Source organism: Octopus bimaculoides, chromosome 4 (genome assembly GCF_046866305.1).
Source record: "Octopus bimaculoides isolate indiv1 chromosome 4, ASM4686630v1, whole genome shotgun sequence".
Taxonomy (NCBI): domain Eukaryota; kingdom Metazoa; phylum Mollusca; class Cephalopoda; order Octopoda; family Octopodidae; genus Octopus; species Octopus bimaculoides.
The window spans coordinates 105,793,347-105,812,650 of record NC_142931.1 but is presented as its reverse complement, the minus strand read 5'-3'; the positions used below and the strand labels follow the sequence as shown (position 1 = coordinate 105,812,650).

The 19,304-nt window shown below is 30.4% G+C and overlaps 1 protein-coding gene across 23 annotated transcripts in view; it reads right to left on the bottom strand.

Annotated features, from left to right (window-relative positions):
• The window catches only part of LOC106880495 (TBC1 domain family member 5), an 84,021-nt gene that overhangs the window by 24,154 nt on the left and 40,563 nt on the right, over positions 1-19,304 (bottom strand). For 5 of the 23 annotated variants that reach the window (XM_014930470.3, XM_089351145.1, XM_089351137.1 and 2 more), the window contains exons 8-9: positions 15,540-15,642; positions 4,367-4,455 (exon numbers count right to left, since the gene is read on the bottom strand). In XM_014930470.3, the coding sequence (XP_014785956.1) occupies positions 4,367-4,455; positions 15,540-15,642 (192 nt within the window). Of the gene's footprint in view, positions 1-3,173; positions 3,195-4,366; positions 4,456-11,192; positions 11,305-15,539; positions 15,643-17,574; positions 17,605-19,304 lie in introns of all 23 variants that reach the window. The other 18 variants (XM_014930467.3, XM_089351140.1, XM_089351133.1 and 15 more) reach the window with 5 other exon arrangements.

Below are 19,304 nucleotides of genomic sequence, written 5' to 3'. Positions count from 1 at the left end.
AGAAAAACTGCCCTCATAAACTCCAGCTGACCCATACAAGCATGGAAATGTAGATGTTATGATGATGATCTCTCTCCCACCCTACTCCCTTCTTTAACTCCCTATCATGCATAACTATTACAACTCTATTTTCTTGTTATTGCAATCACACACAATTCCTTTTGAAAATTGTACAGTAAAGTGGCAGAAGATGCAACAGATAAAGAGGAATACATTCAATATAATGCACAATATGATCTTATGTGTATAAATGGATCCTTTGTGAGATTACAGAAAGGACAGAGATAATATCAATAAATAATGGACTGGAGCATTTCTAACTGCAGGATGTCTGTTCTGATACAAAGGTTTACTTTGCCAGAACCATCTCATCATGTATCATGGGCAAATAAAAAACATCTTTATTAAATTATTTAACATGTCAGAATGGCACAAGCAGTAGAGCAGCAAACAAAATATCTCATAGTATTTAGTTACATCCCTTTATGTTTTGAGCTTAAATTCTGCCCGGGTTTACTTTGCCTGCCATCCTTCCAAGATTTTTGAAGAAAGTGCCAATTACTAAAAGTACTGGAACCACTGTAATCAACATATCCATAGAATGCAATGCTCCAGCCTGACCACAGTTCAATGATTGAATATTAATGACAGTAATAACTAAGCAATAATTTAAGAAGCCTAAAGATTCAATTTTTATAGTTAGGATTATGTTAAAAAATTATCAACTTGACAAGATGTGATGAATGGTTGAAATGTCAAGATGTATTGTCAACGAAAGCAAATTTAATAAGCAATCCCATCAACCAGTGCAGCTACAAGAGTTAAAATACAAACTAAAAGGTCTGAAACATCATCCTATTGCAACTAATGTGAATACAGTTTGGAGTGTTGTAAAAATAAAGAGAATGAGTAATTGATGATCTCAATAAAAGAGGAAATAATATAACAAAGAAAGAAGATTGAAGATATACCATACAATAAAATAGATATATATATTTTAAAATAAATTATGGGGTTTTGTATATCATCACCACTGATGCTTTAATCCTAATATCTACTTTTACTTTCTCATACTAGCAATAACATGCAGAGAATTTTATTTCAAAAAAGTAAGGAAATTTACTTTTATTTACTTCAATTTTGTTTATCTAGAAAGAAATTTATAAAGAAAGTGCTGAAGCCCAGCCTCAGAACTGCAGTAATGTAAACTGTTTGTGGAAATCAAATAATAGGGAAATAATAAACTTCAACTTCTAAGAGTTTGCACCCACTCATTATTATTATTTTGAAATACTGTGAGGTAGGGAGGGATGAGAATTAGTATTGCAAAGACTGAGACATTGGTTCCCCTCATGAAAGTCTTCCCAGTGCACTCTGCATGTTAATTCAACATCACTGAGACAAGCAGCGAAGTATAAGTACCTCAAGGCTGTATCCTTGAGTGATAAGAAGCAGGAGGCTGAAGTGGATGCTAGAATTGCAGGGGCTGGCATAGTAATGCACCAGTTCCAGCAATCAATCCTCAGAAGAGACAAGGTTGGAAAAGAAAAACCAAACACACTATCTTCATTGGGTAATGACCAAAAGTGTACAATTGCAAATACAAACAGCCAAAATGGAGTTCCTTTGAATGATCTCTGGATTAACATTACTCAACAGGATACATAACTCCGAGATCAGGGAGTTTCTCTGGGTCGAGCTGTTACTTCTCAGCACTGAGAGGTTACAGCTCCAACACAATGGACATGTGATTAGAATGTCAAAGAAAAGACTTGCAAAACCGATTCTTCAAGATGAGCCAACCAGCAGGAGACTTTGTGGTAGACCAAAAACAAGACGGTTGGATAATATCCATAGTCTCAGTTGGTCACTCTTGGGAATCCAGCGGGAAAATCTAAAGATGGTTATTTCTGACAAGAACCTATGAAAGAAGTACCTGAAGACTTTACCCCCATGATCATCCCAGAAATAATAAGTAGAAAAGATGGATGGATTTTAAATGATTTTCATCTAAAAATTTTGTTCAGGTTGCTGAAGTATATTTATGTTTAAAACAAATAGAATGGGCTTATTTTACAATAGACATATAAAAATTGCATGCTTTCTTCTAAAAATATCAAATGAAAGTAACTTGATATTTTCAAAATGAAAATCAGAGAAACAGATAGATGGAGAGAGAAATACTGGCATTTCCAATCTTTTTAAAGATATAATCCTTCCAAAAACATACACAGAACCCTTCAAAATGTGAAAAATTTTAATATCAACATTTAAAAATGTTTCTAAACCTTTTGATACCAACCAGCCTGAGATTGTGTTTTTACCATACAAAACATTCCACCATAATATCATACATGAAACTTTGTTTCCAATCATCAATGTAATATAAAACTGATTGATAATTTACTAAATCTCTTAAAATTCTTGATTATTTCCAAAGTTAAGTAAAATACATGAAGTATATTTGACTAAGAATGTAATGAAAGAGTTAACTTCTCGTGAAAAATTATTTTTCCCATAAGTATTTGATATACAACTTATCTATGACCCCCACTCCAATAACTAATACACAAAAAATTGTTAAACCTCATTTATAATCAGAAAGTTAATTCAATTGTTTGTATGTGGATTCTTCCAAATATCTCAATACAAACAAGTTTAAATGATGTACCCTAGATTTTAGGAAAATTAATGTTTACTTTTATTTATAAATTTATTTTTAAGAATTTGTATTCAATCAAATGCATTATTATTATTTACTAAGTTATTAATATTCAAATATTTAAAAGTAATTTCTAAAGTAAAGGTTTAAAAACAAAAGTTAACCAAAAAATAACTAAATATAAAAAAGCTTATGTGAATATTGTAGTGTTTTTATATATGAAAGATAGTTTGAAGAGTCTACCAGGAAATGGAAGGAAAACAAGGCACTTGTAAAGAAAAAATAGGCATGCAAAGAAAAAAAATAAACCTAAAATTCCTAGTAGTTTTGACATAAACAATAAGATTAAAAAATTCAGAGAAAATTGGTAACTAATTCCAGTGCATTCAGGTAATTCTTCAGAAAAGACATTCATCATAGGAAAACATGTTTTTGTCAAGAAATGTTGTTAAAGTCCAGAACCAGCAAAGCAGCATAAATGAAAGAAAGCAATTAGAATCAAAATGCTAACCTCTCGGTAATTTGTGTAAGGCTGAAAGATGTTAAAACAACGATCACAAAAAAAAAAAAACAAAAAAAAAAATTAAGCAACTGAAGAAAAAAAAAATCAAGCTACAAATTATCAGCAATAAAAAGCAATAAATAAGTTTACATTCTGTCATCCAATACAGTTACCAACTTTCTCAAACATTCTTTACCAACAAAAGAAAAAATATACTTTTAACACTAAGAATCACATAAATCTTGTAACAACTGTTGAGTTATAATTTACAATTAAGAAATTGAAATGTCAAAAACAAAAATCTAAATGAATAGGGTTTTGGTGCCTTAGTCCAAGAAATTCAAAACTCAACATTTTCTCTTTAGTTCCTTTGAGTAAGGTTTATAAACTACTTCTACCCTATTTACAAGACACTGAACTGGAAATTTGAGCAAATAGTTTACAGTGCAATGATTAATGACTATTAAAAAGAAACAAAATTAAATTATGTTTCATCACTAGTAAAGTACCTGTGTTAAGTTTTAGGAAGTGAATGAGAACAATGACTTTATAGAATGAATGTTTAACCCTTTAGCATTCAGGTTTCTGTCAATTGTAATACTTATTCATTCACATTGTTTTGAATTAATCATAGCTTTGAGATTTTGATGATGTAAATATGATTTGAATGACACTGTCAGGTAGGTGTAAGAGGCCAGATTTGACCACTTTGACCACAAAACAGGTAGAACATTTTGGGCCAGAAATGGCCAGTTTAAATGCTAAAGGGTTAGATAAATCAAGCTTTCAAAAGAAAGGCAACATAAAAGAGATTTGAACACAATAGAAGGAGGTAATAATAATGTTAGGATAAAGGAAATCCAACAATATAACATTTGATTTGATTGGAATACTTGACATTTCAAAGTATTCATGAGAAGTTAGTATAATTAGTTAATTACACTGAAAGATTTTACATTAAAGGTTCCAATTATTATAATCAATGTTGTCTGTAAAATATCCAAAACAGGGCAACTATTTCAAATTGCTTAAGTACCCTGGAAAAGACAGGGTAATCCTATTTCAATTTAAGTTAAAGCTATTGGCCACTCCAGCTCAAACTGCAACAATAATAATCCAGAAAGCAAACCCACAAGATGGTCTTATCATATTGTAATTTGAATAAAATAAAACCAATTAAAAGTAACAAAAAAATTACTTACCCAATACTTTCTATTTCACACGCATGGAGGAATGCTTGATGATCACAGTGTAGTACAAATATTAATGGTGCTAAAAGTTCGTGCATACCCTGAAGAAAGCATGTTTGGTAAGTAAGATATTTCTAATCAAGAACATCATTACAATAATTCAGGTAAGTATAATTAACAAACATTTCTAGAATCAAACATGTAATATTAACTGCAATAGATTACATATTAATTTATTCCCATTGCCTTTTTTTTTTTATACCAGATTGATTATATGAAAAAATACTTCAATATAAATTCAGACATTTAAGGCAGCATCTCTTACCTAATCAAAAGTATCATAATATAAAAAAAAGTCACACAGCCTAATAAAACATCAAACATCTTGAGTTTGGAAGACTATAATAGTAACATTTATCTGAAGGACTATTTTTTCTTCTTCAGTTATCCCTCTCCCAGTTCACTCTTCCCGCAAACATACAAAACAAAAACTTGACTAAACCAGTTTGTTATCTTGTATTTGTTCTACTCCTCAATATATGATATAGTGGATCTCATAGTATAGGGTTTCCTCTGAAAAATAGGGATGACAGTGGCCCATTGAAGAAATGAGCCCTGTGAGGTGGAATGGCTGCTGCAGCAAATGCCGCCAGCCATTCTCCATGACTAACCACACCATTTGTTCTAGGGTATGTGGCCCATTACCCTCTCCCCTGCTGCTTTACACCCTAACCTTGTTTTCTTTTCCTTTCTTATCCCTCTTTTTTCCTATTTCTTTGTATTTAAATGTTATAAATAAAGATTGTAAGTATATAATCATTAATTACTGATATATAATTAACATAGGCTAATTATGTTAGCATAATTAGATTAAAGTTAACCTAATTTATAGAATCCAATTTATATATATTACATAAGTTGTTTGCAACAACAAGCAACACAACTGTGCAGCTAAGAAGCTTGCTTCATACCCATATGGCCCTGAGTTCAATCCTACAGTATGGTACCTTGGGCAAGTATGTTCTGTTATAGCTTTGGGTTAACCAATGTCTTGGATGGAAACTGTGTAGAAGCCAACTGAGTGCATCTGTGCATTTTAGTGAAGGATATAAAATTGTGCTTTGTGAACACCGTCCTCTGGGATATTTGTTCTGAATCAAGATACAGGCACTTCCTTGTCATTTTCACCATCAGAAAAGCAGTGAATAAGTGATTGGCACATTGGAAACCCATAACCAATGAGACTAGTATTCCCTAGTTTGAATAAAAACAATTTTTTTAATTCTTTAAAATCCCTTTATCATTACAGTGTTAGCATTTAAAGAATTTTTTTTTTTTTTTGTGAACCACTGTCAAATGAAACAAGACAAATTCAAAAATTGTTTTATAAACAGTAAAATGACAATAGTAAAAATGTAAGTCAAAGTCACTTTTGTACAGAATTCATTAATATAACTTAAAGTGTACCAAATATAATTTTATTTAACACATTAATAACTTATTTCAATAATTTATTTTAATGCTTTTGTCAAAATATTTCTGTTCAAATACACAGCCTATCTATCAATTAATTTATTAAAAAACAAAAAATTTAATAAAATAACTGTCATTATCAAGTTGGAATATAAATTAACATGAAATATGTTGGTAGGTTTTAATTTAGGTTTTAACTTAGATCATAGGAAGATTTTTAACATAGAACTTGGGGTGTTGAGTTTCAGAAAGGTTAGCATCAAAAGTGTTAGGTGTTAAACTAAAAAAAAGAGAGAGAGAGAGAGAGAATAAAGGGAAAGTGAAAAAAAAAAAACCTGCAACAAGGAAAGAAAATAAGAAAGAAGTGAAGCTGAAGAGAAGGGTAGAACAATGCCTAGGGATACTTATGTATGTGCAACTGTGTGACTTCAGTATAATTGGAGGTGGATTCTGGTAGCCTCACCCATTGATACAAGCCTCAGTTCTGATACTAAAACTTCTCATTTTTAAGCATTCCTAGTTAAAGCCTCTCATAATTTTATGTAAAACACATTGTTAACAACTTAATAATGAAAAACATTAGTTTTTCACAAAAATTCCAGAATATATTCAAAACTAATTGAAATATACAACTAATGTATTCCATTAAAAATAATAGTCATTGAATGATTACTTTGTTTTTTTCTCCATCTTCTAACCTGCAATAATTCAAACTAAGAATGCTTATGACATTTTCATTAGAGCACAAAAATTTAGGTTTTATTGGATGTTTTACAAAGAATTGAATTGATGATGATATATTAACATTAATTTGCTGATTTGAGAAGAAACAACAGAAATAATTTCTAATGACATTTGAACTCAGCCAAAACGATCAAAACTAAATATTGTATCAGTTTAAATTGACAAAAGGCCATAAATTTTTGATAAGGGATATACTCCCTCATTTCATTGATTATGCAATTTGACTGGTATATCATATCAATCTCAGAAGGCAGGATGGAATGTCAAAATGAACTTTAGGTGTTTGAAAGTAGAATGTAAAGGGATATAACTTGCAGCACATTTTGTCTGGCACTCTACTGATTCCCCCACCCATTACTCCAATAAAGTATAAGTCATAGATTTTGAAATAGTTGATTAAACCCATTTGATACCAACCTGCCCAAAGCTGCCCCAGGTTCTATAATACAAATTCCTTGTTTTAGAGTCAAAATTTCATGTTAATTTACATTCTAAACACTAGTTTAATGACTAAGTTGTTTCACTAAACAATAAGTGATTCTGTAATAAAATAAATTATTTCACCAAATACATTTCAGTATGTTCACATTAACAAACTTAAAGAAATTTTATTTATTTATTTATTTTCTGAAAAAGTGATAGAAGAAAAGCATCAGGCAAAATATGACACATATACTTACATTCAATAGACAGTTAATTCATTAACACAACAAAGAGGGCATTAATCCCTTATAGATTATTTAATGATATAGGAATTTAAAACATACACTTATAATAATGATAATAATAAATCTGCAACATATCTATGCAAAATGTGAATAAATTTGATAAACAACTCACATGCATCAAAAACAGTGTGACATAACTACAACAATACATGCAGGAAGGAAAAACACTAAATGTCTGACCAGGTCATCAAAAAGTCATGGGATGTTCTGATGAAAACTTCACAAGAGACATATTTGTTGCCTTCAGTTTGTTTTGTTTTGTTTTTTAAATTGTTGTCACACTTTGAAAAACGGATGAAAACTTATTCATCATAAGCCACAAATACATTTTCTAGCAAGAAAACACTATATATACAAACTGTAAGTGTACTTTCATTATAACTATTTCATTGACTACATTAAAACATGTAGATGTATAAACATTAATATACTAAAAACAAGGGAATGACAAAGAATATTTAACATACCCTTTGGTTATATTCAAATATTATATTAAAAGTTTTATATTAGTTGAAATTTAGAGAAACAGGCAGACAAGACCACAAACTTCAAAAATACAAATTTATTTATTTCTCTTTGTCGTATATTATTTAAAGGCTAAACTTTATATGTTAAAACTGAAGAGAGAAACAATACAATAAAGAGATCTAAACACCCACTCCTATTAAATCTTCACTTTAAATTTCAGTTGAATCAGGTTTAGAAATAAACCCAATCTAAATTAAAGACACTGTAAAAACATTACTATGATAAATTTCTTATAGTTTCATTTACAACAAAGGAACTTGAGCAATAGTTTGTAGGTAATCTGAATGATGACAGAATGAAACAAAAGCCATATGACAACATTCTACCCAGCCAATTACTCTACAATGCAAGCAAAGTGTTCATTATAATATTAATTATCTGTTAAAAAAATTAAATTACAATCACTAATCAACAATGATTTGATTTTTAATTAAGTTCAATATGTTTATTTGTATCCCATTATTTTGATATCATTTAAATTTGAGAACATAAAATTGGGTATGGTTTATTAAATACATTTTTGATCCATAAATTTTTGAATTCATGTATTTAATATATTGGCTAAAAATTATCATCACAAAATTTACAAAAAAAAATTTTTTAAGAAAACAGACTAGCAAGGTCAGAAAATTAATTAATTTCATTTAACTACTTTTAAGTATGATTCCAACCAAAACATGCACATGTCCAAATAAGGACCATGCAAGCAAGTTATAAATTATTCTACAGCAAAAATTAAACACATGCTGCTGCTGCTGTCTCTTTAGCTTAAAACTTTTCAAACAAAATCATGTAAACAAAATGTATTCATTTACACACACACACACACACACACACACACACTGTAATGCTAGTTTAAGAATTAAAGATAAAATTATATTATAAACCTCTTTTCAAACAAGAACCTTAAAGAATGAGTTTGGGCTTTTAGATATTATCATGTGACCAACAGTGTACAATGTACAATAGGACATGAAAACAAATTATTGAATACATTTACTCCTAAAATTCTAAAAATATTGAAGCAAAACATTTAGTTAATCATTGTAGCAGTGCTACATTTTGTTTGAAATATAATTTTTACATTTTGTTCTTTAGCCCCAAGTCAACCTCAATCCTACAAACTTAATTATAAATTATTCCATCTATGTCCATCTAGGACTACATTATTCAATACTCAATGGTTTCTTTTAACAGTAAGGGTGTGATCTGAAAAAAATCTGAACACTATTTAGGTATCATTTAAATTAGCAAATGTGAAATGGATATTTTGAGAGGGTTAGGGTTAGAATATTAATCAGCTAAAATTTGTCATCACAAGATTTTAGAAAAGAAACTAAAAAAAAATAGGTAGAATGTTAAATCAGAAGATAAAAATCAAGAATTTTCTTTACCTACTTTTAAAATGTGAGTAAATTCCTGGAGACTTCAAAGAGGATGCCTTATTAGTTTCTTGTGATTTCATAAAGACAGATGAGTCATATGACTGTATTGTGATGGCCAGCATAGTGGCCCTATCTATTGTGGACACTACATTATTTCTATGCTGTGGATTGGGTCCAAGTCGTTCAAGATTTTCATTAATATTGGCAACACTCAGTTCCCACTACCACCAATCACCTCCTATCCAATTACACAGTATTATTGTACTTACTCTTGCACTTTAAATGCAAGTCATTAGCTCCATACTAAGGAATCAAACCACAAAGTCACTCTCTTTACAATATGTATATGAAATTAACATATGTTTGTACAAGAAACAGCTATATTAGAAATTAATATATGTTTGTACAAGAAACAACTATATTTCATTTTCCACAAAGAAACTGGACAGAGAAAGATTTTGCTAATGATTAGATTAATTAGACACTCTCAGCTATAAATTGTAAATTTAAAGAAGAAGAAAAAGTAAATTTTTAGTGAATAGTCCACCCAACATTCAGTTTTATTTACGTATATTTGTACAATAGGGTTGATGGAGATAATTGACATAATAAACTGTTTTTTTAAAAAAATTATTAGAATGTCTTATAGGCAATTGGTCTTTTAAGGATTAGTAGATTAATCATCTTTGAAAAGAGAATTTGAAGAAAATAATATACGTACCAAACCAAGTCTGGATTCAGCAAAAAGTGAAAAAAACTACAGTATATTAGGGTGCCGTAAGGAAAAGAAATATTTCATACCTCAGTTCCTCAACTCACAGCACTATAACATACTTAAATTTTTTGTTTTTACTGAACAGAATTTTACAAATGCAGACCACCACTAGTCTCATAGCTGAGAATGGTTTAAGTTATTGTGCACACACTTGTGTTAGTTTAACATAGTAACCAACTACAAACACTAGAAAGGGCATTGGGGAAAGGATTAAATGGTTACAATCCATGACGGAACTTACTTCTAAAATCATCATAATCCTCAGAAATAATTGGTGCTTTGCTTAGAGTTTTGTAGTTTTACAGAAAACATGCATGTATGTTAAATGCTATTCTTTCTAATATACAAAAATTTACTTCAGCACACTGTGATAAATTTGTGATGATTATAAAGGCTAAGGAAATTAATTATATCAATAATTTAATTATCATTCTGACCATCACTTAATAAGCTAAGCAATAATGCTTGCAGAAAATAGGAATATGTAGTATAAGAAAAATCACTCCACATTGCCAAATAAATTTATTATAAAATAACAGTACTCCATTTATATATTTCACTTGCTAGTTTAAAGAATTCAGTACAAAATCACATTTAGGATTTTGAAAGGGTTTGTATCTATAAACATACCTATTGCTGTTAAGGGTATTGAAATGGCCCCAATAAAATATTACCCATTAAACGTGGTTTCAAAAACAATTTTTTGGAAAGTTCAGAAATAAAATCAAGAAACAAAGATTAAACAAAATTGTGCCTATTTTTCTAGAAGATGCAGCTCTCTCTCTCTTTTAAACAAACATTTTTTGTACTTGTAACCATTTGTCTCAATATCCAGCGTTAGACAAATTTCAGTGATATTTACAACATAATTAAAGCTACAATATTGTTTACTAAAGAAGATATTTTTGTAGGGTTTTACTGTAAACCATTATTAATAAAACAAAATGACATTATGCTTGGAAAATAAACTGTTCACTGGGTGTCTCAGGTTACTTTGAGTTGCTTTTTTTTTCATTTCATTTTGGGAGAGAGAGAGAGAGAGAGAGCCAAATAGACAAACATAAAAATATCTTTGTTTAATAATGTTTCTTTAGTAAAAATCCAGTTAAGTAGTACAGTGATAAAGAAATGTTACTGAAAGAATGTAACATCACTCGTCCTGTTGTAGGATATCATGAACTCATATAAAGAGGAGTGAAACCAACCTGTCGGTATGACAAATGAGTTTTCATCTGATCATTGCGACAATATAAGAACAACACATTAACCATCAGTTGATGAACCTGGTCTGATTGGAAGAAAGGAATCTCAGGAAAACTAGAAGGAAAAGAAAAGAAAATAAACAAAGCATATCCCTGGACACCAACAAAAACAGAAGCAACAAGAGGCAGTTGTAGAAATTTGACTAAGTCCACAATATTCAAGGCATGCTACAACAAAAACAAAAAAGAAAAAATGACAACAAACAACATGGAAGATTACAACACTAAAAAGAAGAAATATATATTTATTAAAATGGAATCGGTGAGGATTTCAATATCTAGAAACACTGAAAAGCAATTTTCTTTTTCTTTTTTATTTTAATTATTAACAATAGCAAATGATGTGCTTTTCATAGACACTGGAAAAGATTTCAGTTGCATGAAATTATAATCAGTGGTTAAGACATAAATGTGACCAGCAATTAAATCTCAGATTAGAGTTCTGCCAAATGAAGAAATAAATTGAAACAAGAATCACCAAAAAATTTTGAGTTGGAGTTAACAGAAGAAATACCAAAAGACTGCTTAGTATTCTGAAGACTTATTCAACTTTACACTTGAAGATGTTAAAAATGCACTGGATTACTTGCAGATGACATACAAACATATATTGCATCTCAGCATCATGGAAATAGATGTTAAATAGTTACTGATGATAATTATCATGAGGAAGGGTGATGACTACCACAAGTCACTGCTGCTTTTAGTAGTTAGGGAACTATTCCAATTACACAAATATGTAAAATATGCAGTAAAGAAATCCTGAAAGCAAAAAGCTTTGCTCTAATCAATATTCAAACACTAATATACTCACAAGTAATATAATCAGAAATAATAAACTAACATCTTTTGCTGTTAACAAATTTGCAATCATTTAAAGTTTATAAACTTAGTATTATTGGTTTCACTTTTTCAATCTTACAGCTACACTCTCTTTCTCACTGGGGTATTAGCAGGCTATGCAACATAGAGGTCATACACCAATCAAGCAATAGTCATTTAATAAATCAATTATTCTAAATAGACTACTTCTTTGCAATTTATTACAAGAAGCCATAACATTTTAACAGATGAACTACAATATCTAAGTTGTAATTTTAGCAGTCATTATCAGGTATTATTGCTGAGACAAATGGCAACATAGACTAGTCAGATCAAACTCTCATTTTCTTTCCACAGGTACTATTATATAATGTTCTGTCTCTTGACAGAGCCAAAAATCCAAGTTTCTTTAAGACTTAAAGCAGAATTTGTGCAGAACAAACCAGAATCTCATTTGATCAGCAATTGCTATTTTCAATTCTTTATCACATCAAATTACATAATAAATATTGGTTTCAAATTCTGGCAAGAAACCAGCAAGTTTGTGGGGAGGTAAGTCGATTAACTAGTATTCATTAACCCTGAAAAGATGAAAGGCAAAGTAAACCTCAGCAGAGATTACATAATAAATATTAAACAATGAAATCTATTTTTCTCTCAACAGAAAAATAAACCATAAAATGGTCTTTTTTATTATAATCTAATATGAAAATATTTCATAAGAATTACTTTAGTCTGCAAATATTGGTTACAGGGCCTCTCGCTCAGAGTAAAAGGCAGACTGTGTGACACGTGTACGAACAGCCATGCTACATGGCAGTGACACATGTGTACGAACAGCCATGCTACATGGCAGTGAAACATGGGCTGTGATTGCTGAGGACATGCATAAGCTCACAAGGAATGAAGCCAGTATGCTTCAATGGATGTGTAATGTCAGTGTGCATACTCGATAGAGTGTAAGTACCTTGAAAGAAAAGTTGGACCTAAGAAGCATCAGATGTGGTGTGCAAGAGAGACGACTGCGCTGGTATGGTCATGTGGCGAGAATGGATGAGGATAGCTGTGTAAAAAGTGCCACACTCTAGCAGTTGAGGGAACCTGTGGAAGAGGAAGACCTGGAATGAGGTGGTGAAGCATGACCTTTGAACATTAGGCCTCACCGAGACAATGATTAGTGACCGAGACCTTTGGAAATATGCTGTGCATGAGAAGAGTGCAAGCCAAATGAGACCATAACACATGGCCTATGCCAGGGGTGTAACCAGCCCACTTATGCATACCTTTCCTTCATTGGACACTAAACTCTGCTTGCAAAGACCTGTTGAGGCAAGTGAAATCGACATCAAATCAAATTCGCAAATTCAATGACTGGCATCCGTGCCAGTGGAACGTTAAGAGCACCATGATCACTGCCAGAGCAGCTGACTTGCTTCTATGCCGGTGGCACATAAAAAGCACCATTCGACCATGTTCATTACCAGTGTTGCCTTATTGGCACTTGTGCCGGTGGCATGTGAAAAAGCATTTGAGTGAGGTTGTTGCCAGTGCCGCTGGACTGATTCCTGTGTAGGTGGCACGTAAAAAACACAGGATTTTTTTTCTACAAACCTAAGGATTTTCCAGAGAAGAACAAGAATGATTTGGAAAGATCCTCATCAATAGTTGATAACAATGAAGATGCTGATGGGCAGTCAATACAAAATATGCATGGCATATAAAAACAAACAATGGACTAAAATCCAAACAGTATATAAAACGTCCATAGCTTATGTTGGTAGGAAAGAAGCAAAATCTTAGTATGTTCTTTTATTCTTTTGTTGTTTTCAGTTAAGTACATGCTAAGGCAGCAGCTTCAAGGGTTTTTAGTCATTTATAGTGAACTTCATACTTATCTCATAACGAAGAAAGGGTTTACTGGATATAAGGAGATGCAAGGTTATATTTTGACTTTTTTTTACTTGGACACACTGATTTTATTCAACCCACACCCACAAACACATATCTGACAAATTTCTTTATAGTTTCCATCTACCCAGTTTCATTTGCAAGTTTTTACTGACCCTGAGGCTATAACAGAAATCACTTACCCACACAATCTTCCAGTATATTAAAAATTAATTATGTAATTTGTGGTTATAATATTAACATTACAACAAGGCTCTCTTAAATGTTTTTAAAATGACTATGCTTTCATAAGAAAAGCCACAACTTTTAGAGGTTATTTCAAGTAAATAATCCTAAGTCTATTTTTCAACTTATATTCAGTAGGAGTTGAAGATAATTTTGTTTTACATAAAAGCTTTTTAAATATTTAGATATGCAAACAAAAAGAAAACTTTATGCATAGTTATTACAGAAATGCAGACTTTTAATGAATTAACTATGACATGCATAGAACCTCATCAGTTACATTAATTGGAAGTAGTTTGGGTCAGTAATTGAGCAGAAAATAAGTTTCAAAAAAATAATGTTTATGTGGAAATGACTACTTTTAATATTAAATACCATATAAAATGGCTCAAACATGACTAGTAATTATAAAGGGAAAAGTTGCTAATCAGGATTTTTCTCTGGGTGTTAATAATTAACAGATAGCATTATCCAAAATAGTGAAAGAAGTTGACAGCATGTTCTTGTAAAGGTTTAACAACAAAACCTTAGAGCTAAATTATATTTTGAGTAGCAAATTATAATGAGGAAATAAGATTTTCATGGAAATATATGAAATACCTTGAAACAAATTCAGAGGGGATTACTCTGTATAAGTTATTAACTATATACTCTGTATAAGTTATTAACTATATATCATACAATAATTTCTTAAAATTGGAAAAGCAGAAAATATAGACTAAAACTCTAAACAAAGATTTATTTGTCAACATTAGTCACAAATCATGATTTACATTCTACAACTTAAACTACAATAACAAAAATTATTATTATTATAAATGAATTAATATATTTAACTGTCATTAATAAGAATTTAAGGTAAATGACTACACAGTTTGCAAAGATACAATCCCAACAATTTTAGTTTAATATTTAACAAAACTAGTTAACTATAAAATGTAACAGTAATTTATTACTGATATATCTAATAATAATATATAATCTTTACACAAAGTTTATTCAAACTTTGCAATCAAACTTTCACTTTTAATTTGAAGTAGGTTTATCAAATTTTATCACTTTTAAGATATACCTTTTTCTAAATATTTATACTCTAAGTGAAATGTTAAATATTAGACAATGTTCAAGATATTTGAGAGTAAATCTGAAGTAAATTCCCTCGATGTATAACCACCCCATGCTGAAAAGTGATAGGGACATATGCATGCAAAAAACTAAACATTGATAGGAGACATGCTGCTGTACAATGTGCAGCTAGCTACAATGGCAATAGACACAAGAATGGCAGACTTAGCTTTGAGAAGAGAAGAGAAATAAAAATGAAGAAATAGTAACCTGTCTATAGGACAAGTCAACGTTCAGCTTGGCATAAATAAACAGAATATCAACCATCATGTTTCGCACTTGATTAGACTGAAAAAATTCTATTCGAGGATAACTGGAACAGAAGCAAAAAAAATGACATAAGTCAATGATGTAATGAAGAGGCTAGAGCACCATAGAAAGGATTCATATTTTTAAATCCTCACTCAACAAGATGGTTGATAAAACTGAAATATATATATATCACTGCTCGAAAACAAAATTTCTTTCATTTCAAAAGAAACCATAAAATTTTTTTTTTTTTTTTAATCAAAGGTCTACCAAATTAGATTTGTTTTCCTTCAAAACTCAAGGAAGAGTTGGTTAAACGTATGCAGAGTGTTTTGGATATATTGAGATGCACAGTGGTTGAGGTGTTTATTAGATTACTTGGCTACATGACCCATGAGTGCAAACATCATCATTCCCACTACTACAACTACTACAGCAGCTATTATTTTGTGTCCCTAAGTTTGGAAGTTCCCCTCTCAACTTAGCAAGAAGAACTTCTAAATAATTTTATAACTCAAAAGAGCAAGTCACTAAAATTTCATAATAGGTTGCATTTCACATTAAAGAATGCATATATCACTTACTCAACAATGTTGTTCAAAATATTTTATGCAAGTAAAATAGAACATCATTCCTATTACAAATCAGAATTTAGTATGAGTAGTGAGAAAGTATTAAAAACTGTTTCTTTTTAAATAGTAGCCTGTAGACTCCAGAGTATAAACTATTAAATTTTCTTCATAATACCTTTATATTTTAGGTGTATAAATTTCTCTCAATTGAAATATTCTCAACTTACATATTTTCAATTTACAGAGCCTTTGTCCTGACAAATGATCTAAAATTAAGTGTAGCATTTTGAGTTACTTTTGGTTTTATTTCCCCCACTTCATACATCTAAAATAAAATATACTACGTCACACTTGAAATGAAGGTAACATACACTTGTTACACACTAATTGAATTTAATGTTCTCTCGAATTTAAGAGACTCAAATTATGGAGCATGTCTTACACAAATAAATGTAGTTTGAAAATTAAGTTGTAATAATTAAAAGCTAAATCAAATTTTGAAGCTAACAATCCAAGTGCAGGAATTGATGTATCAAAGTTATATAACTGACTATCCTAAGGAAATAATGACACGGACTAACTCTAAAAATTGGTCTATCTTGAAAACAAACATTTGAAGTAGACAAGATCAAAACCATCCAACAACCATAATTTTCAATAAAAACACAGCACATTTAAAAGGAAAAATGTAAAAGCGATTCAAGGAAATAATTTGCATGAAGATTTTTTCTTCACTGTTGAATGTATATTATTAGGTTAGATGCACCAAGAAATATTGGTATGCATCAAAAATCACAATTGTATGAAACTATGAGAATGGTGACAAATGAGTGAAGATATAAATGTTTACGAGTTTGGGGAGCTAGTACTGAGTCTGACCAAAAGTTGTAAAAACCAAAATGGTAACTAAAACAAAAAAATAATAAAAATATAAAGACAATTTGCTAATCTAAAACCAAAAGAAAACTGCTCTAGAATTATTAAAATTAGTCTGACTTCAAAGAGGACAGTTTAACAAACTTCCCTAAAAGTAACGAATGAACATTATAGAAGATCAGTATGATTAAGTTACACTATGAAGAAAAATAGTCGATAAACAAAAAGTATTATCAGAGATGTTCTTCAATATATAATTTCATTACTGTACATTATTGCTCAATAATGAAAAAGCTTTTCTTAGAATTCAGTTAAAATATACAATGGAATTAAAAATCAAAACTTTAAAAACAAAAAAAAAAAATACAAAACAAAGCATTTAAAGCACACTATAAAATGATGAAATGGATGTCTTTATTGACAATATAAGCTTTAAGCTTAAATCAATAAGCATGTTCCAGAATATAATATAAGTATAATAAGCATGTTCCAGAATATAAAATTAAAAAGATTATACTGAATTATTTGAGAACAAAAACAAAACTTACCTTGTGCCTAACTTCATTCTTCGAAAATTACTTGATAATCATCAAATAAATAGATAAAATTTAACTTTCTCTCAGATATTTCTTAATCTATCATTTTAACAGTTCAAAGAAATTCGAAAAGTATTTATTTTATGTTCACTACCTGCTTTGTTTGGAATTCAAAAACTACCGATCATCACATGAATGAGCCAAAATATTCATTTTCATTAATAGCAGAAGTGCACTATATACAGACAATCTTCTTTGATTCAATAAGGAATAAAGGAAGGAGTACTGAACTGTACAGAATTAAAAGACAAGTTTTTCTTCATTAATAGTCTTTGAGACAAACAAATATTTTCTTTCTTGAAAGGTTAAAAAATTATTAATAATTGATGATGATAATAGATCTAATTAAAAGTGAAAATAATTTTACTAAAATAATGAGTATGAAATGAGTAAGATCTTTCCTTTGAGATCAGATAGATTTTAAAGACACAGTAGAAAAGTTTGTGAAATATGAATAATTTAAGTTTAATTTAAACATGAACAACTGCCAAGGAAACAAAACACATTTCATGATGTGACTGATGAAATACATTTGGCTTCTTCACTGACTGACAGAAAATTAAAAAATTTATGTCCCATCATACAATTTTCCTATTCAAATATAAAGAATTAATCAACTTCTTTCAGGATAAATATTATCAACTTTTCTCAAGTTGTTTTTACATCAAAATCAGAGGAGCAGTGCCACTAGCCTTTTCAGACATTCCCAAACAAACATAAAGCAGTTAATAACCATTTTGAATTCTTGCAAGCAAGCAGGATCAGGATGAACTCCAAAACAGATAAATCTTGGGAAAGGAAGATTGAAGAAAATTTAGGATTTAGTAGATAATTTGTAGTAGAACATTGTGCAAGTGAGGAGATGGTGAATCTGGTGAGACTATTGTAATAAATATATATATATATATATATATATATATATATATATATAAAGCTAAGGCTGAATCTATACTGATAGTGGGCTAAAAGCAAAACTACTTTACTTGTATGTTAAAACTACATCAATTAGCCAGCAGCAACCAGCTTAGAAAATATTTTAAATAAGTGACAATGTTTCAAGGAATATCAGCTTTTCAGTTTTATCAACACAATGAAAAGATAAAAATTACTGAACTGCTAAGTGTGCATAGATTCATTTTTACATGTCTTGCTGTATAAGACAGTGGTGCAGAGTTTTTGTTTCCAGAAACGTTTGGCTATCCAGATACAGAATCCTCACTTTGATGAAATACTTCTATTAGTAAGCACAAATTAGTAAGCATAGGGTAAACCAAATGCTACAGTTGTATTCGCCTTCTCTTCAAATAGGACATTGACTAAAGCAACAAACATTGTGTTGTTCATGGTCACTGGACAACAAACACCTTACCAAATACTTGTCAAAACACTCCTTGTCCAGGAACTGCAACCATGACTATAACAAGGCCTTATAACCTTAATTTTGGTGCCATTGTTTTGTGAGAAGATCAGATCTCTCCAAGCAGTTTCTCTAGTAAGCCTGATATGGATTTAGTTCTTGCTACTTTCTCTATTTGCAAACCAGCTGTGTGCCTATACGCAGCACATCAGCTTTACAAAATCTGGCTTACAACTTCTATTAGACAGTGTCAGTCCAAAATCTCTCCATATGGCTCTCACTTGCACAGCCCCATTAAGCTGAGAATAACGAAACTGCAGGCTCC